The following is a 21,882-nucleotide window of genomic DNA, read 5'->3' as shown; positions in this document are numbered from 1 at the left end:
CAGAACATCCCAACCACGCCTCCAAAACATCCCAACCACGCCTCCAAAACATCCCAACCACGCCTCCAAAACATCCCAACCACGCCTCCAGAACATCCCAACCATGCCTCCAAAACATCCATGGTCAGCCTCTCGTTCTTGTCTGTAAGGTCTCTGAGAAATCTCTTGTTCTATCCAGTGAGACTACTTTTCTATAACTTTTACACATACAAACTTTTACACTGACCGTGTTTCAAGAGTTTATTAGTAATTCAGTATAGTCACTGAAGAGAATACCACTTTCTGCACTCAATGTTCCTGCGTATGGTATATTTTATGACACAATTTAAAAAAGACGAAACAAGCATATAGTTATTTATGTATATTAAAGAGACACGAAACCCAAAATGTTTCTTTCTTTATTCGGATAGAGCAAACAATTTAATTAGTAGTAAGAAGTGAATACAGCGCCAACAAGAGGCCAAGGGATAAATATACTCACAGAGAGATAAAAGAAGATTATTTAATGAACCATGCTAAAAAGCATCAGTAATAAAAGACTATATATAAAAAATGTAAAAAGCACATATAAATAAAATTACAAATACAGGAATATCTTACAGAAGCGGCTCAAAGGGCCAAAGCTGATAATTACAATAAAAACAAAGGTAATAACAGGTGATCAGTGTGAGTGGTACACCAGAATAAGAGTGTATACTGATAAAACAGAATTAGCCTAAGTACAACTGTAGCAAGTGCATCAAGCAAAAATCTAATAAACAATAATACAAACAATAGTGTTCAAAATGAGTGTTACAAAAATAGTGTTCCAAAAAATAGAAAAATGCACTGCAGTGCAAAAAAAGGGGGGTAGCAAAATAATTGTATAGATACAATCAAATAGTGAGTGAGTGCAAATGGATATAAAAATGCTAGCTACTTAATCCAGTGAGGTTAAGATATAATTAAATAAAATACACAATATGCAATAACATAAAAAATAAAATACACAATAAGCAATAACATAAAAAATAAAAAATAAAATATAAAATATAATCCAAAAAAGTGTTCAAAAAGTTGATCAACAAATGTTAGTGAAGAACAAAAATAAGTCAATCAAAACTAAAAAATGGAAAAAAAGGGTGATGAAAAGCAAGGTGAAAGTGAGGAAATTGATTCCTTCCAATGTTAGTTACTTTAACAGATCCAAATTCCTGAGTGTGGTTGCTGAAGTAGCTAATTGGATCCTAGCACCTGTCATCTGCTCCTATGGTATCCTAAAAAGTGTCCCTGTAAAAAAAGAAATTCACAACATAGTGTATCCAATATGAGAATGAAGTAAAGATTAAAGTAATGCTTACCAATATGTCAACGCGTTTCTGCCCTCAAAAAAGGGCCTTTCTCAAGACTAGAATATTGGTAATGGCAGCTGGCCTTATATACAGTTTAGAAGTAGCCTATATGGTAGTTTAATTGATCAATTGTATTGTTTGGGCGCCAAATCCCTCCACTTCCTGTGTAACATCTAAAAGATTCCCCCATAAAGTGTAGCATCACTTCCTGTGTAACATCTAAAAGATTCCCCTCCACTTCCTGTGTAACATCTAAAAGATTCCCCCATAAAGTGTAGCATCACTTCCTGTGTAACATCTAAAAGATTCCCCTCCACTTCCTGTGTAACATCTAAAAGATTCCCCCATAAAGTGTAGTATCACTTCCTGTGTAACATCTAAAAGATTCCCCTCCACTTCCTGTGTAACATCTAAAAGATTCCCCCATAAAGTGTAGCATCACTTCCTGTGTAACATCTAAAAGATTCCCCCCATATGGCAAACCGGAAGTATATAAATTTTCCCGGATTAATTTTATACATATCTAAATATATAGGTAATTCAAAAGGCATGTATATGGCCTTAGATTTATCCAGTTGTTTCTTTCTCAATTGCCGGTATCTTTGTTTTGGCTTACCAGTTTCAAGCCCAATATCGGAGCTACCCGGTAGTGACGTAACCGTTGACGTCACTTCCGGTCCGGCGATATTACATAGACAAGCCGCTAGCAACATTAGCATGCTGTACAATGCTAATATATGCGGCTGTCAGTTACGCCTCCCATCTAGTATATTAAATCCTTAGAGAGCCCTGGGGATAAAGATGTCAGAACAATGCCCACCAATGTGTCAATAAAGGGGATAAGTGTCAAGGCACTATTGGCCCCCAAACGTTATAACGATAGATAAAGGCTATGTAATCACAAACATTGAGATTTACAAAAAACTAACACATATTTTATGTCAGTGGGACAAAGGAAACAATAAAAACAATAACGGCAAGTATTTTTGGAAATTAAATAACGGTTTTGTTATCTATTTCTCTTAAGTCCAAAGGGGTCAGATAATATTTTCTTTCTATAGCCATATTTTATATATCCATCATTATACTAGTAGATGGATTGAATGATCTCAAATATTATAATATGTGTTAACATATTGTCAAAGTGTGTTTAAGATACACTGGTAGTGGATTAAGTGATCTTAAATATTATAATATGTGTTAACATATTGTTAAAATATTTTGAGATATGTTTGACATTTCATAAAGAGAAGAGAAGTTGTATATACTTTTATGGATCCTTCAATGTCATTGAGCCATGCTCAGATGGTAAGATCTCGCATATTTATAAGAAATAAAGTTATTTTAATTTATTTTATAAAAGATCAGAATCATAGTGAGAGGAGGAAGAAATTAACATGTGATGAATTATTTACAGAGGGCAAACTGCTTAGTTATTAAAAAAGTCCTAGAATGTATTTATATATATATATATATATATATATATATATATATATATATATATATATCTCGTTTGCTCCAAAATTTGAGCATAGAGAATACAAAGTCCCAATAGAAACAATTTGGACTTAGTTGTCCATCTATCTGATATGTAAAATTAGTTATATGTATATAAAGATATAGATAAAACCAGGACATGGTATCTCATATTTAGCGACAAATAAAAGGGATATGTACCTGATTCTGGTCGCATAAATATATTAGATTACAACGCCATCATAGTAATTTAATAAGGAAACTAGTGATAGCTGGACAAGTCCAGTGTATAAATTTCTATGTCAGAGAAAGAAACATTCAAGTGTATGCTCATGAATGTAATTAAGGGTATATATATCAAAGGGTATATAAATAGGAAACAGTCTACATTTGCTGTTTAATAGTTGAGAACTAGAACAATAGAGGAAAATAGAGGAAAAAGCCTTCTTCTTATGTTAATAGGATAACTGTATAGATGTCCACACTAATTGCTTTGAAGATTGAATCTGCAAAACCTACTTTTAAATCATTCTAACCCACAATTATATAGTATTGTGGAGCTTAGATTTTAATGGTGATCAGAAGATCAAACAGAAGATGGTAAACAAATATGTGGTAGGGTGAAGGGTAACCTTAAGCAGACAAAAATTGATACGCAATTAATGAGTAAAAATGGATGAACTTCTATATATTTGGGTGGAGGGCTACAATGCCTATATAATGAGACTTTGGATTGGATATATACGATACAGGACCTTCTATAAATTTAGGTCTTTATAAAGGCTAAATTGTGTAATAACCCAGAAGCTTTAAAACAGCGGGTTTATAGAATTCTAAATGATACAGCATTATCTTATAAGTCTAGCTTGTGTCTTTATATAGACTAGTTGTTCAATAGCCCAGATGATTCAAAGGTCTTTTTGTTTTTTTTAAAAAATCTTTGGAGAGGAATTTTATACTGACATTGGCAGATACATATCATAAATTGAAGAGGTAGGTAAGATCCTCCCTATTATTCAGACCTTTCGGGTGTAAGCAGTCTAATAAGAAGATCCATTTGGATTCTGCTTTTAAGAGGCTCTTTTCAAAATTACCCCCTCTCCAGTTCTTGGCAACTTTTTGTATACCTATAAATTTCATGTCTTGTATTCTACCATTGTGCTTCGTGGCAAAATGTTTATAAAGTGTTGTTTCTTTATTTTGTTTTTCGATCAACAGTATGTGCTCTCTGAGCCTATCTCTGAGGCTTCTAGAGGTTTGGCCGATGTATTGGAGCCCACATGAGCATTCCATAAGGTAGATTATCCCCGTATTTTGACATCTAATCAGATCTTTGATAGTAAATTCTTCTCTAGTCTGATTGGACTTGAATTTTTTAGTCTTTACCCCTCTTCTGCATGCTTTGCAGGTGGGGCATGGAAAAAATCCCTTTACTGGTCTCCCCATTGCATCATGTGGATTGGTCTTCTTCTTCTTGGGTAGACTTGGTGCTAATCTATTTTTGAGATTTCCTGTCTTTCTATAAACAAATTTTGACTGGTTGGGGAGTTTATCTCCAATAATGTCATCATTTTTTAGAAGGTGCCAGTGTCTTATAAAGATATTTTCAATGATGTATCGATTGCTGCTGTATTCTGTTATTAATGGTACATTTATAGCATCCTCTGTCTCATATTGCTTATGATCTTTGTATTTGGTTAACTCTTTCCTCTCCACCTGTCGTACTTCTTCTATTTTTTGGTCTAGATGTTCCCCCTTATAACCTCTTTCCACAAATTTCTCTTTTAGTCGTCTCACTTGTTTTTCCCAGGTTTCGATATTTGAACAATTCTTTCGGACCCTTAGGAATTGGCTCTTTGGGATATTTTCTTTCCATTTCTCATGGTGGCAGCTCTCATAGTGTATATAGCTGTTACTGTCAACCGATTTGAAGTACGTAGATGTTTCCCATTTTCCGTTTAGAGCTTCTATTTTTAGATCCAAGAAGACGATTTCCTTAAAGTTCCAGTTGTAGGTGAACTTCAAATTCTGATGGTTTTGATTCATGACCTCAATTGTGTACAAGAGATCTTCTGTTGAGCCCTTCCAGACTATTAGGACATCATCAATATATCTGCGGTATAGGACCAGGTCCGCGCTCGCTGGGCATGAATCCCAGAAGATGCTCTCCCATCTTCCCATGTACAAATTAGCATAGCTGGGCGCGAACCTGGTCCCCATAGCTGTCCCGCAAATTTGTTGGTAGTACATCCCCTCATTGTTAAAATAGTTGTGTGTAAGAATGTACTTGATGCTATCCAATATGAATTTGGCCTGATCTTCTAACATCAGTGGATCTTTATCCAGAAACCATTTGATTGCCTCAAGTCCTTCTTTATGAGGTATGCTGGTGTATAATGCTGCTACGTCGCAGGTTGCAAGGATATAGCCTTCTTCCCATGGTGTGTTGTCTAAGATATTTAAGACTTGTGTTGAGTCTCTTAGATATGATGGGAGGGTCCTTACGTACTTCTGTAGATGTTGGTCCACATACTCCGATAAGTTGCTTGTGAGAGAGCCAATTCCAGAGATAATAGGACGACCCGGAGGGTTCGTTAAAGTTTTGTGTATCTTGGGTAAGTGATACAGTATAGGTGTTATAGGATGGTCAATGTCCAAATATCTGTGCTCTTTTTCGTCTAATATACCCATTGTTCTAGCTTTTGTTAACAGTTCTCTGAGTTCTTCTTGGAAACCTGTAATGGGATTCTGTTTCAGCTTCAAATACGTTGTTGTGTCCTTTAATAGGCGTTGGTTTTCTGCCATATATTTATCTCTGTCCATGTTTTATCTCTGTCACATGTTAATTTCTTCCTCCTCTCACTATGATTCTGATCTTTTATAAAATAAATTAAAATATCTTTATTTCTTATAAATATGCGAGATCTTACCATCTGAGCATGGCTCAATGACATTGAAGGATCCATAAAAGTATATACAACTTTCTGCCATATATTTATCTCTGTCATATATTTATCTCTGTCACATGTTAATTTCTTCCTCCTCTCACTATGATTCTGATCTTTTATAAAATAAATTAAAATAACTTTATTTCTTATAAATATGCGAGATCTTACCATCTGAGCATGGCTCAATGACATTGAAGGATCCATAAAAGTATATACAACTTCTCTTCTCTTTATGAAATGTCAAACATATCTCAAAATATTTTAACAATATGTTAACACATATTATAATATTTAAGATCACTTAATCCACTACCAGTGTATCTTAAACACACTTTGACAATATGTTAACACATATTATAATATTTGAGATCATTCAATCCATCTACTAGTATAATGATGGATATATAAAATATGGCTATAGAAAGAAAATATTATCTGACCCCTTTGGACTTAAGAGAAATAGATAACAAAACCGTTATTTAATTTCCAAAAATACTTGCCGTTATTGTTTTTATTGTTTCCTTTGTCCCACTGACATAAAATATGTGTTAGTTTTTTGTAAATCTCAATGTTTGTGATTACATAGCCTTTATCTATCGTTATAACGTTTGGGGGCCAATAGTGCCTTGACACTTATCCCCTTTATTGACACATTGGTGGGCATTGTTCTGACATCTTTATCCCCAGGGCTCTCTAAGGATTTAATATACTAGATGGGAGGCGTAACTGACAGCCGCATATATTAGCATTGTACAGCATGCTAATGTTGCTAGCGGCTTGTCTATGTAATATCGCCGGACCGGAAGTGACGTCAACGGTTACGTCACTACCGGGTAGCTCCGATATTGGGCTTGAAACTGGTAAGCCAAAACAAAGATACCGGCAATTGAGAAAGAAACAACTGGATAAATCTAAGGCCATATACATGCCTTTTGAATTACCTATATATTTAGATATGTATAAAATTAATCCGGGAAAATTTATATACTTCCGGTTTGCCATATGGGGGGAATCTTTTAGATGTTACACAGGAAGTGATGCTACACTTTATGGGGGAATCTTTTAGATGTTACACAGGAAGTGGAGTGGAATCTTTTAGATGTTACACAGGAAGTGATACTACACTTTATGGGGGAATCTTTTAGATGTTACACAGGAAGTGGAGGGGAATCTTTTAGATGTTACACAGGAAGTGATGCTACACTTTATGGGGGAATCTTTTAGATGTTACACAGGAAGTGGAGGGGAATCTTTTAGATGTTACACAGGAAGTGATGCTACACTTTATGGGGGAATCTTTTAGATGTTACACAGGAAGTGGAGGGATTTGGCGCCCAAACAATACAATTAATCAATTAAACTACCATATAGGCTACTTCTAAACTGTATATAAGGCCAGCTGCCATTACCAATATTCTAGTCTTGAGAAAGGCCCTTTTTTGAGGGCAGAAACGCGTTGACATATTGGTAAGCATTACTTTAATCTTTACTTCATTCTCATATTGGATACACTATGTTGTGAATTTCTTTTTTTACAGGGACACTTTTTAGGATACCATAGGAGCAGCTGACAGGTGCTAGGATCCAATCAGCTACTTCAGCAACCACACTCAGGAATTTGGATCTGTTAAAGTAACTAACATTGGAAGGAATCAATTTCCTCATTTTCACCTTGCTTTTCATCACCCTTTTTTAGTTTTGATTGACTTATTTTTGTTCTTCACTAACATTTGTTGATCAACTTTTTGAACACTTTTTTGGATTATATTTTATATTTTATTTTTTATTTTTTATGTTATTGCTTATTGTGTATTTTATTTTTTATGTTATTGCATATTGTGTATTTTATTTAATTATATCTTAACCTCACTGGATTAAGTAGCTAGCATTTTTATATCCATTTGCACTCACTCACTATTTGATTGTATCTATACAATTATTTTGCTACCCCCCTTTTTTTGCACTGCAGTGCATTTTTCTATTTTTTGGAACACTATTTTTGTAACACTAATTTTGAACACTATTGTTTGTATTATTGTTTATTAGTTTTTTGCTTGATGCACTTGCTACAGTTGTACTTAGGCTAATTCTGTTTTATCAGTATACACTCTTATTCTGGTGTACCACTCACACTGATCACCTGTTATTACCTTTGTTTTTATTGTAATTATCAGCTTTGGCCCTTTGAGCCGCTTCTGTAAGATATTCCTGTATTTGTAATTTTATTTATATGTGCTTTTTACATTTTTTATATATAGTCTTTTATTACTGATGCTTTTTAGCATGGTTCATTAAATAATCTTCTTTTATCTCTCTGTGAGTACATTTATCCCTTGGCCTCTTGTTTTCAAGTCCCTTTAAAAAATGGTGGAATGCTTTAAAATCACTATCCATCTCAGCAAATAATGACTAACTATTCATATTACCTCCTGTGGATTAGGTGTAATGGAACTTTGTATGGTAGGTACTTATTGCAATAGCTCACTTTGATGATAGTGACTGGATATCTACCAATATTAACAATATATTCCTTTTTATTACTTTGTATCAAAATCACAGTACTATGCTGGGTTTATATTAAATGTATCTTCCTTGTCTCTGGAAAACGATGCACCTCATAATTATCAGATTAAATTAAATCCTTAAAGGAGTACAAAACCCAAAAATGTTCTTTGGTGATTCAGACAGAGCATACCATTTTAAAAACTTTCTTAGTTCCTATGATATTCTTTATTGAAGAGATACCTAGGTAGGTAATATTGGCATGATTTAAAGACCCCTCTCTTCAAACTTCAACTGCTATAGTTAATCTGTCTATAGCCTTATTATAAAAATCAAACTGCCCCATCTCTGAATTAGATGTACTTTAAAACCAGCCTGCAAGTTCCCATTGAACTGCCAAACCCTTCCTTAAAGGGACATGAAACCCAAAAAATGTATTTAATGATTTAGGTAGAATATACAATTTAAAACAACTTTTCAGATTACTTCTAATATCAAATTTGCTTCATTCTCTTGGTGTGTTTTGTTAAAGGAGTAGCAATGCACTACTGGTTTCTAACTGAACACATGGGTGAGCCAAAACAATCAATATATACCACCAATCAGCAGCTATAACCTATGTTCTTTGCTGCTCCTGAGTTTTTTTAAATAAACTTTTCAGCAAAGGATAACAAGAAAAGGAATTTCTAATTATGACTTTACTGTCCCTTTAACATGTTTCATTACATTTAGCTTTTTCAAAAGTCATTACAACAGATAACTGAAGGCATAGAAATGTAATTGTTTGTTATTAATTATTGATATTAAACAGAATTAAATGTTACACTTGTTATGGCCTTAACTTAAATAACTCAATCTTTCTTTTGTTTATTAGCAATATTCTTTGTCTGCCTGAATTAGGAAATGCAGGATATATACATAAATAGGTGCATTTGTGCAACATGATTAGGGGGAGGATTTAAAAAATAAGGTATTTGAGTGTAGTTTCAGAGATGAGAGAGTAGAGATGTATAGGTATGGTATATATAGGTACATTTCTGGTGAAAGAGTTTCATGCATCTGATGTGAATTAGTTCAGATTTTTTTTTTTTTTTTTTTTTAAATCTGAGGTATTGTGGGAAATAAAAGCTCTGTCAGACTTGTAGCAAATATCTGTCCCAAAGGCAGAGTAGAGGTAGAATAAACACCACCCCAGCCCAGGACATAACCCACTTGATGATATATGGGATCTTGGTACAAATGAATAGCCAAGCAGGTAGGGCTGGCATTGGGCAGGCAAGAACAAAGTACAAATCAGATCCAGAAAGAAAGTAATCAGGAGCCAGCAACATACAGGCAAGTCAAACAGATTCAGCAGGCAAAGAGGGTCAAAATTTTAAGCAAGGTCATCAGCAAACTGAATAACAGCACCCCCAAGAACACCATCCAGTAAATGAGCCAACATGGTGGCAAATGGCATGCTGAAATAGTCATAATCGCTGGAAGAAATTGCAACAAAATAAGCAACTTTCCACCCCTTGTTGTAGAGCCAAAGGATGACAATGTACAGAAAAAGTAATTAACGCCAAAGTAAGGGTCAAGAAAAGGGAGTTAGATAAACACATGTTGCTTAAGGACCACTGAACACCTACTTTGAATTTCAAATAAGCAGTAGATTTTTTTCTGACATTTTTCTCTCTCTCATTTTCCAACCCCCTTGTATCATGTGACAGACATCAGCCTATCGTAGACTAGTATACGTATACCCTCTGAGCTTGTGCACATGCTCAGTAGGACCTTGTTCCTCAGAAAGAGTGTAAATAAAAAGACTGTGCAAAATTTTATAATGGAAGTAAATTGGAAAGTGTCTTAAAACTGCTGCTCTATTTGAATCATAAAAGTGTATTTTGACTTGAGCGTCCCTTTAGTGGCCATCTATAGTGTGACAGTATCCTCTACCACAGCTCTGTGTGACAACCTTCAGTGAATTGCTAACATTACTTTTCAGTGTGATACTTTTCACTGTGAAGTTTGCTAATCACTTCCTTATTTTAAATATTTAAACTACCCTTATTCACTAAAATGCTAAAAAACTGTAAAGTTCATATTGACTTTATTGTTTCAATAACACAGTTTTCATTTCTAATAGTCTTGGACTAGTAAGAAATTGCAATGGACAAGAAAAAAAAAAGCATGTTCCTATGTTAAACATTGAGTGGATTTTTTCGTGGCAAAATACAGTGACATTTTCCACTCCTGGTTGTAATTACATAATTTGTCTTGGAACTTTCATTTTACCGCCTGTCATTGCCTTTGATTGCTAAATTCTGATGATACTGATTTGTTCATGAACATCTGTTCTAAAGTGAGATATATTAAATTATTATGTTTAATAGAAACATTTATCTAAGAAAGCCGAGATATTAATTTTGCATAATCAGGCATGATGATCCTTTCTTGTAAAATTATTTATTATATCTCTTTTGCTTTTATGGCATACAAAATACAGTTTGCCCATTGTGAATATAATACATTTTTGCAGCTGTTCTAATTAGTTCCATACTAAAACAAACAGGAATGACAATTAATTATTGGTTATGAATATTGTAACTGACAAGCAGGTGGGAAAACTGAGGAAACACATTACAGAACTGTAACATCATAAATCTAGTATATAGAAAAGAGGAATAGATTAGTAATTTTTATGTGTGCCTGATCAAAATCAGATTGCAGAAATGCTTACTCAAACTCTCTTATTGAGTCTAAAGTAATTGATCTTCATATTAGTGTCTTTAGAAAGCACTGAAGACTTTTCATGGTGGCATCACAGATCATTAACTATTTCTTTACAGAAACCGCCTATTTATTACGCCTGCCTTGTTGTGATTTAATGTCCTTATACCAGTAGCGAGACTGGCTAGAACTTAGTGTTGATGGAGGAAACATTAACAACCTTTTATGATTACCTATAGTATATATGTAAGAATGCTTTAGAGTAAATTAGTTAAATCCTGTAAATTCTGTTCCAACAGCCCCATCATAACAAACTCTAACTATTACCTTCCGTCAATAATAAATCTTAACCACAACACCTTCCACTAAAAAACATAACTTTTATTTCTCCATTACAATAAAAGGAAACCATGTCCCTTCACTGCAATGAACAATAAACTTAACCATTATCTCAATTCAAGCTAACTGTACTTGCTCTAAATCCCACCTCACAAGCCCTCAGTACAAATTTCCCCATTACCTAAGAGATGCCCCATAGCACCTTATCGCAAAGCCTCCAAGTTACCAAGGGACCTCCCTACATGTTCCTTAAAAACAGCCCACAACTACTAAAGGAATCTCTTTTATGACACATCAAACATTAACTCTACGAACTCCCAAGGAACCCCACACTCAAGCCCCCCAAAACCAAAGAACCTCCTGCTTTATTGCTAACAGCAGGCCTTGTGTAAACTCCTGCTTTATTGTTAACTGCAGGTCTTGTATTAACTCTTACTTTACTACTAACTGCAGGTCTTGTGTAAACTCCTGCTTTACTACTAACTGCAGGTCTTGTGTAAACTCCTGCTTTACTACTAACTCCAGGTCTTGTGTAAACTCCTGACACACCAAAGAAATAAATAACAATGGCGCTAACCCCCTCTTTGAAATATAATAGAAACACTGTCAATCCTATTTGCCAATTTCTAACATCAAACCATGTGTGATATCTAAATAAATCAAATCCTTGTATGTAATTAAAAGGTATTCAATAAAGTACAAACAAAAAAAAAAAAAGTAAAAGTAAAACCAATGGAATAAAAAAACGTTTTACCACTTTCCAAACAAATGTCTGTCCATAAGTCACTAGAGTCCTCTGCTGCTTGTTTACAAAATGGATCCTTCACACCAAATGAAGTAGGGCAAGAACTTTCACTCTGAAAAAGAAAAAAGCGCAAAGAGAGACTCAAGTGCAATAAATAACATAGACACTGCTGCTCTTAAAAATATGCACTTACAATGTTTTATTAATAATACAGCAGTTAAAAACCACAGCTTTCTCCTTTAGGGTAAAGTATCCAAATACTCAGCTGCTCCGGTTTGCTTTCACAGCCTAGGTGTCTTTTTTTCCAATATCCGCTCCCTTCAGCTGTTCACCGGAACTTTCAGTGTGTGGGTAATCCTTGTTCCTGGGGCTATGGTAGCTCTAAGTGTCCAAAAAGCAAAGGGTTCTATTCCTAGAACTACGGCTCCTCTGAAGAACCAAAGTACAATCCTATGATACCTCTTGGATACCTTGGAAAAAAAGACACCTATGTTATTTATTGCACTTGAGTCTCTCTTTGCGCTTTTTTCTTTTTCAGAGTGAAAGTTCTTGTGTAAACTCCTGCTTTACTACTAACTGCAGGTCTTGTGTAAACTCCTGCTTTACTACTAACTGCAGGTCTTGTGTAAACTCCTGATTTACTACTAACTGCAGGTCTTGTGTAAACTCCTGCTTTACTACTAACTGCAGGTCTTGTGTAAACTCCTGATTTACTACTAACTGCAGGTCTTGTGTAAACTCCTGCTTTACTACTAACTGCAGGTCTTGTGTAAACTCCTGATTTACTACTAACTGCAGGTCTTGTGTAAACTCCTGCTTTACTACTAACTGCAGGTCTTATGTAAACTCCTGCTTTACTACTTACTGCAGGTCTTGTGTAAACTCCTGCTTTATTGCTAACTGCAGGTCTTGTGTAAACTCTTTCTTTACTACTAACTGCAGGTCTTGTGTAAACTCTTTCTTTACTACTAACTGCAGGTCTTGTGTAAACTCTTTCTTTACTACTAACTGCAGGTCTTGTGTAAACTCCTGCTTTACTACTAACTGCAGGTCTTGTGTAAACTCATGCTTTATTGCTAACTGCAGGTCTTGTGTAAACTCATGCTTTATTGCTAAATTCCTGCTTTACTACTAACAGCAGGTCTTGTGTAAACTCCTGCTTTACTACTAACTGCAGGTCTTGTGTAAACTCATGCTTTATTACTAACTGCAGGTCTTGTGTAAACTCATGCTTTATTGCTAACTGCAGGTCTTGTGTAAACTCCTGATTTATTGTTAACTGCAGGTCTTGTATTAACTCTTGCCTTACTACTAACTGCAGGTCTTGTGTAAACTCATGCTTTATTGCTAACTGCAGGTCTTGTGTAAACTCCTGCTTTATTGCTAACTGCAGGTCTTGTGTAAACTCTTGCTTTTCTACTAACTGCAGGTCTTGTGTAAACTCCTGCTTTATTGCTAACAGCAGGCCTTGTGTAAACTCCTGATTTTTTTTTTTGATTTTTTTTTTTAAATATTTTTTTTATTGAGGTTTTAGTACACTATACAAAGAACATATATCGCCATTGAACAACAAAGAAATCAGATTATTATTAAACAACATAACAACATTTGTAAAATTTAGCATATATAGGCAGATGGAACCTCGTTTTTTTTTGTGTATAAGCATACGTAACTGACCAAGTGAAGATACATTCTTTAGCCGAGTGGCCAATTATTATAGCTAACTCATGGTCAGATAGATAACTCTTAATGAGCTACAATTATAAAAGAGGTGAATATACACGTTATGATGGGGGGGGGCACGAATTTCAGCGGGTAAGCACCGCTCTTATAATGAGGTGGGGGAATCGGAGATTAGAGGGGGGGGGGAGCCATATAGAAAGACTCTTATATTCAGTACAGTAAGGTAGATTGCAGCAGGCTTAACTCTATAAAATCCTAGAGGACCTTTCAGCATGTCGAGAAATAGGATATAATTAATTGCTATCCTTGTCTATGTTGTGAGCTCAGGCTTATAGCATACTCAGACATGAAATAGGAATGTAACTTAGTATATAGGTGCTACCTGCCTCTACGTCTGACATAAAAAGCTTGGGAAGCTATTGCCTGTTAGATAGGCAGCAAGGATGTCTATAATGCACAGAACCAAAACTAAAAACGTTGTGATGTAAAAGCCATTATGAATGTGGTAAGCTATGCATCACCTACATATGAGCTTGTAACAGGCCAAAACAGATTGAAAGAGTATATAACAGTAAATAATGTGGAGTATGATGTGTTATACCCCTAAGTACCTAAGGTGTTAATATAGCTATATCTAGTATAAAATGCAAACAATTAATTGATAAACATAAACATTAAATGCAGAGCATATTCCCTATGCAGGCAGATTGACGTATCGAACTCTGTAATAAGGAGAGACACCGTCCCCATGAGAACAAGAATTAGTTAAACATTCAATATACAGAAGAAAAACATAGTACTAACGTATTATCTAAACAACAGCAAGCTTTTTAGGTAGAAGGGGTATATATTAGAAACCCACTGTACTAGGATGACCTGGAAAAGATATCTAAAAAACTATATGCTTAGTATTTATCGTTCCCTAGACTCACAGTCAGAGGACATTAAGTGTTAATTTTGTAACACACAATACTTGAACATTAAAAATATGCTGCTATCTGGTATAGTAATGAACAAAATTATGATGGTATGAGGCCCTGGAGTGAAAAACGGACTTAAATGCGATGCGCTAAAGGCAGTTGACATGAAACATCACTATGGTGCCGGTGCTCGCATCCACAGGGCTACTTACACATATCCATATATCTATGTATTTATATATATATAGGCTTCCTTACATAAAGAGACTATGTATTAGTGTTTGCGGCAAGTGAGGTCGCAGAAATATATAGGCCGCGTAGCACTAATTATTGACATACAAACCAGTGAGCTTAAAATTACCCCTACATATAGTGACATTTAACATTTGGGCAGAAAAGCAATTTAGTAGTATACATTAATATGTGACCACAGAAAATTAATAAATCATAATCCAGACCGGAGCATCTAGTAATAGGCAAATTGAACAAGGTTAGATCTAGGAGTCTAATATGTACACCAACAGAGTGGTGCAATAAAGGCTTGAAAATATTTCAGTAGCAGACTTCTTATTCTAAAATATTGGAGCATGAAAAAAGAGTACCACTGCTACATCTTGTCAATGATAGCGCCGCCATGACCAATGTCACATATGTAGATGCTCTATATAACTGCCATGCAATGGAAAAATCCACTATGAAAACATATGTTTAAAACCACCAACATCCTGGCCAAAGGTGGGTTAATTTAACTAAATAAAAATAATATTAATAGAATGTACAATGTATACAGGGACATAAGTAAACGAATTAAGTAAGTAACCTGCACAGTACATTAAGCTCTATCAACAGAACAGAGCATACTCCTAAAGATATTCCAAACCTAGTATCCTGCAACATAAGTCCAAACAGTTGTGAAAAAGTCCAAGTACTGGGTTGACCTGTATCGGGAGGAAGGTGTAGTTACCCATACATATTGCTGTTATGTAAATTGCCTGTCAGAAAACTTCACAGAGGTATCAGAGTTATATAAGATCAGGTGTGCGTTATTCATACACAAGTTAACAATCTACCCCATAGTTATGAAAATCTAGTGGGCCTGTAAATCAGCAGTACAATCTCCCCAGATACTAACAGCTAAAAATTAAGCATAAACTTAGTACAACTATATATATTATTAAGTAAGTATAAGGCATATGTCGCAGCAACACGTCCATCCTGTGAAAACTGTTAACGGAGGTGCAGTAATTAATCCCTTCACACATTGGGGACTTGTGTAATAGCCTCCAAGTCTGAGTGTAAACACGCCGGACTTGCTGCGTGTGAAATGCCTCAGCCCTCCAAGGCGTACCGCCATGTCTCAATCCTTAGCCTATACCTACAGGTAGAAAGATCCTTCTCGGGGAGAGCTTCCCGCTGGGCATATAAAACATACCTCTTGCTCTAGGGGAGGTGTACAAGAGGCTGCGTGAGTTCCACACTGCAATGTTAAAATTGCCACTGGGCTGTGGGGTAGTGCTAATTAACAGTTCTGCAAATAGCATGTAAAGTTTCTGCTTTTTTTCTTTCCTTTTTTTTTCTCCTTTTTTTTCTTTTTTATTCCAGCGGGTTAGGGAGAATGAACAGAAGATGTGAAGCGTCTTTCCCTTAGCCTGAGCCCCTCGGGACAAGCTATCCAATACCCATTCTGTAAGAGCCTGCGTGTGGCAAATCAAATAAGGCTCCGTTGCAGAGCAAAGCCTCCATCTTCTGTAGAGCAAATCCGCTTATCGTGAAGGTCCCGGTATGAGGATCGCCATATTTGATAGGGCTCATCTGCCCCTTGTTGTTCCGGGATTCTCTGTATGTCTCCCGCAGAAAAATGCTGAGCAGGCTTAAGTGAGAATTGAGAGGGGGTAACAAGCGCCGTATAGCCTTGCTCTGGGGGAATACCTCTGGTTGTGAAGTATCGGCTGCCCTGTGAAGCCGCTTAGTTGTATGCTGCTGCACCGGGTCCCCTCTGGTAAGACCAGGTGAATCGCTGACCGGACTCCATCTAGGCAGTCTGTTCTGCGATCGGTCAGCAGGATGTCGGGTAGGTTGCGAGTCCTCAATCTGACCAGCCATGTGGGCGTCTGAGCAGGGCAAGGAGTCTACGCCATCTTGGCTGCGCAGCTCCAGGAAGACAGACCTCACGCTGATAAATTGGCTGTCAGCTCTTTCCAGCATGTCTCTCAGCAGAAGAATGAGATGTGTGGAGGAAACCTCCATTCTAGGAGCGGTTTAGGGAAAAGATATAGGTACTTGATGTATAGAAAATCTAAATTCTAGGGCCCAGGCTTCAGGAGCTCATTTAGAGCACGTCTTTCCTCTTAGGCTGCTGGCTCCGCCCCCGTAAACTCCTGATTTATTGTTAACTGCAGGTCTTGTATTAACTCTTGCTTTACTACTAACTGCAGGTTTTGTGTAAACTCATGCTTTATTGCTAACTGCAGGTCTTGTGTAAACTCCTGCTTTATTGCTAACTGCAGGTCTTGTGTAAACTCTTGCTTTTCTACTAACTGCAGGTCTTGTGTAAACTCCTGCTTTATTTCTAACTGCAGGTCTTGTGTAAACTCTTGCTTTACTACTAACTGCAGGTCTTGTGTAAACTCCTGCGCTATTGCTAAATTCCTGCTTTTCTACCAACTACAGGTCTTGTATAAACCCCTGCTTTATTGCTAACAGCAGGCCTTGTGTAAACTGCTTTAATGTTAACTGTAGGTCTTGTATTAACTCTTGCTTTACTACTAACTGCAGGTCTTGTGTAAACTCTTGCTTTACTACTAACTGCAGGTCTTGTGTAAACTCCTGCTTTATTGCTATCTGCAGGTCTTCTGTAAACTCTTTCTTTACTACTAACTGCAGGTCTTGTGTAAACTCCTGCTTTATTGCTAAATTCCTGCTTTTCTACTAACTACAGGTCTTGTGTAAACTTCTGCTTTATTGTTAACTGCAGGTCTTGTGTAAACTCCTGCTTTACTGCTAACTGTAGGTCTTGTGTAAACTATTGCTTTACCTACTAACTGCAGATCTTGTGTACACTCCTGCTTTACTACTAACTGCAGGTCTTGTGTAAACTCCTGCTTTACTACTAACTGCAGGTCTTGTGTAAACTTTTGCTTTACTACTAACTGCAGGTCTTGTGTAACTCATTCATCCTAACGCTTACTCATCCTAACTCTCCCCCTACATCACCCACACAATGTCTATGTGTACCCTATAAAACCCAGAACTCCCCCCTCCAAAACCCTCTAGTGCAGCCATAATACAGTTTTATAAGTTCAGCATATAAGCAGCAGAATTTGTGTATTAGTGTGTATACTCATAGGCTGACCGCATACATTTGTATCTGCAGAAAGTTGAAGTAGCAAGACATTTGGTGCATTCTTTTTCTATAATAAACATTATCATGATGGGTTATGAAAAAAACAGGCTGCTTTGATGATATAGAACTAATTCATTTATGTAGTTCTTCTTAAAATAACTATGAATCATAATGTGCACCCAAGCCATGATGCTTTACCGTGTATGGCAATAATAACATACTTCTTAATTTGTATTTTAATTTTCCATTTAAGGATCACTTAAAGGACAAAGATGAGGAATTGATCTCTATGTTTATAGAAGAACTTACTGAAGTGAATAACATTTACCAAGCAATGGCAGATAGTCCACCTCTACACATTAACATGACCCCTACAGTTAGCAAACTAATGTGGATTAAAGGATTGAAGGCCAGAATTTATGTAAGTAATCCAACAAATGCTCAAATACTTCATATATTATCTATCTATCTATCTATCTATCTATATATATATATATATATCTATCTATCTATCTTTCTATTGTATCCCAAGCTCCACCTCAAACATTTTCTTATTACTTTTCCATATCACCTCTTATTACCCAAATATATAATACAAACATGGAGTTTTGAGAATTCTTAGCTATAAAATATTCTGGTCCCAAAGTCATATTAAATCAAAATTTCACACAAGTTTACAATATAAGTAGGAGTACTTAAGGGATTAAATGCCATATCCTCCTCTGTGGAAAGAATAACTTATAACTATATACATTCTTGGTTTAACATAAACTCAACTTAGTTTCTAAACGTAGAAATAAATAACACACAAAATAACGACACAACAACTTTTTATGGTTAGAGAAAACCCGCAGGTCACGTTTATTGTGGCAACACAAGAACTAACGACCGTCTGAATAAACATGGACCAGGGGGGCGGCAATCAGGTACTAGCTAAAACGTAGTAACCCATGCTAACAAGATGGGCAGTACCAGGGCGCAGGAGAAGAAGCAGAGCGTAGCTCAATACTATAAAACAGGGAATTCTCGGCATCGTAATCACACGGGCAGGGAACACCCCAGACGCGCGTCTGGGGACTTCATCCCTGACCGGAAGTGCCGTCACTCTACCTCGATCACATCCTGCCCCCGGACACTGTCCACCCGCCAGCCCAGGGTGCAAACCACCACTCCGTACCAGTAAGGGCCAGGATCAAAAAGGTGCGTAAACCAGATTGAAATACCTGGGGAGCTGAAACTTAACGTCCTTGGACTTACAGAAATAGGCTGGCTAGCCCTCATCAAGCCTTCGGATAGCCCTAGTCCCTGGGGACCACCATAAGGACGGATCCCCCTACTGATTGCAAAATAATAAACAAAGGGAGGGAAGGGTGGGGAAAACTTTGAGAAAAACAGCAGAAAGAGGACATGTGCTTCCTGTACTGGGCTTAAAAAGGTAAGCTGGAACCCCTCCTCTCTTTCTGCAACATTGTTTCACACACACAACACAACACTCCCCTCCTCCGTCTTGGCCTTAACCCTTATGTGCATTCCAGGCAATTTGCCTTACATTTCCTGTGTGTTTGCACTTGTTTTTTCAGCAACCTATAGCAACACCAAGTAACCAATGAATTGTATTTATAGCCGGCATAAAAATTGTGGATTGACATAACTTATCATATGTATTTAAAAACAACAAATCAAAACAAAACTGGAGTAAAATCAATTTATATTACTACATTCTATATACATTTTCCTATTTTATCACAGATTCATATATATCTTTAAGTTATGTGATTTATTTTTGTCAAATGTTTTGCTCATATATTTACATTCATCAAATTTTGGGCCAGACATGTCAGTATTTTATTCTTATGTAGAGCATATGAAATAAATATTCAAATTCGAAGTATTATTACAACCCCAATTCCAAAAAAGTTGTGACAGTATGGAAAATGCAAAAAAAAACAAAACAAAAAGAGTCATTTTAAAATTCAATTCGTCCTGTTCTATATTGAAAACACATTAGTAACACATTATTTGATGTTTTGCGTTTTGAATTTAATGCATTTTTGAAGATATACACTCATTTCAAATCTGATGACTACAACACATTCCAAAAAAGTTAGGACTTTTAGCGATGAGACAAATTGAAATTAGAAGGTGATGTGAAACAGTTGAGTTAATCATGTAATCATAGTATATAAGGAGGCGTTCTTTACTGTGACCCTATGTACTCTGACTTGTTTGGATTACTGCAATAAAACAAGTCTTTTCAGCATTCACTACTGATTCAGCAGATCCCTTTTTTTTTTTAAATTGTGTCTCTGAAGCGGTGGGATATACCGCATATTGACCTGCTGCTCTCCTTGCCGCATTCACTTTGGCTTCCGGGCTTGCTCTCCGCCTCACTACGTCATACTACCCACAGTGCACCTAGCGACGTCACGGGTTATGCATTGAGAAGCACCACGGTACCAGAGCCGGATCTCTACGCACGCCAAGGAGGACACACAAGCTGCACCCCCACGGAAGGGCATTATTACCAGTCCGAGGAGAAGTACAGCAGTGCGTCCTGGCACCCCACCAAGACTAGTGGAGGGTAAGAGATTACGGACACTTCTACAATGACTGTAATTGTTATATAGACTCTGCATTCTACACCCATGACATCTAGGTTGGGAGCAGAATGTACTGCCATTGATTTGTTTGAAAATGCAAGCCGGGAACAGCCGTTAGTGAATCATTTGAACCATTTTATGACCGCTCAGCCCCCCACAGCACGGACTTTATTGGGACTGTATTTCCCTGAGTATTTTGGGTGTTACATTTACACTGTTATAACACCCTCTGGGAATTATTTTCTGAACACTTTTTTGCTCTTTGAAATTATTTATATAAGGAGCCGCCAAAAAAGGCCTAGTCCTTCAAGAGCAAGGATGGTCGAGGCTCGCCAATCTGCCAACAGATGCGTCGGCAAATAATCCAACACTTTGAGAACAACATTCCCCAAAGAAAAATATTTAGGATTTTAAGCATTTCACCTTCTACAATGCACAACATAATTAAAAGATTCAAGGAATACGGTCAAATCTCGGTGTGTAAAGGGCAAGGCCAAAAACCACTTCTGAATGTGTGGGCTCTCCGATCCCTCAGATGTCACTGTCTCAAAAAACGTCATGAGTCTGTAATGGATATCCTTACATGGGCTCGGGAATACTTTGGTAAACCTTTGTCAGTCAACACCACAGATGCAAGTTAAGGCTTTACTATGTAAAGCAGAAGCCATACATCAACACTGTGCAGAAGCGCCGCCGACTTCTCTGGGCTTTGTCTCATCTGAAATAGACAGTAGCACAGTGGAATCGTGTTTTGTGGTCCGACAAGTCAACATTTCAAATATTTTTTGTAAAAAACAGCCGTCGTGTTCTCCAGGCCAAAGAGTAAAAGGACCATCCAAGCTGTTATCAGCGTAAGGTCCAAAAGCCAGCATCTGTCATCATGGCCATCCGCAAAAAAGTGAAATATACCCAGAAAAAAAAAAAAATATATATATATAAATATATAATTATCCCAAAATACTACTTATCCTAGTTAACTAGTACACTCTACATTTTGAAGTCACTATATGCTTAACTTTAATATACTTTCATACACTTCTTGTATGCACACGGATACATTGGCACAGGCACACACACATTGTCACTCACATATACTGACGCACAATGAAACAAGCAAGCTGAAATAAAAATGGAGGATAAATTGTATTGGGGCAGCAGGAAATATTGGGAGGCTGGCTTGGAGCTAAGTTGTGACAATATTTGAATGATTTACCTGCAATATATATATATACACAGTATCTCACAAAAGTGAGTACACCCCTCACATTTTTGTAAATATTTTA

General features: G+C 36.6%; 1 protein-coding gene across 1 annotated transcript in view; it reads left to right on the top strand.

Annotated features, from left to right (window-relative positions):
- LOC128652486 (uncharacterized) overlaps window positions 1-21,882 on the top strand; it is an 868,114-nt gene that overhangs the window by 41,163 nt on the left and 805,069 nt on the right. The window contains exon 12 of the mRNA XM_053705422.1: window positions 18,253-18,420. Within this exon, the coding sequence (XP_053561397.1) occupies window positions 18,253-18,420 (168 nt within the window). The remainder of the gene's footprint in view (window positions 1-18,252; window positions 18,421-21,882) is intronic.

This window comes from Bombina bombina, chromosome 3, assembly GCF_027579735.1.
Source record: "Bombina bombina isolate aBomBom1 chromosome 3, aBomBom1.pri, whole genome shotgun sequence".
Classification (NCBI taxonomy): Eukaryota; Metazoa; Chordata; class Amphibia; order Anura; family Bombinatoridae; genus Bombina; species Bombina bombina.
The sequence above is the reverse complement of the archived record's forward strand: the minus strand, read 5'-3'. Positions and strand labels throughout refer to the sequence as shown.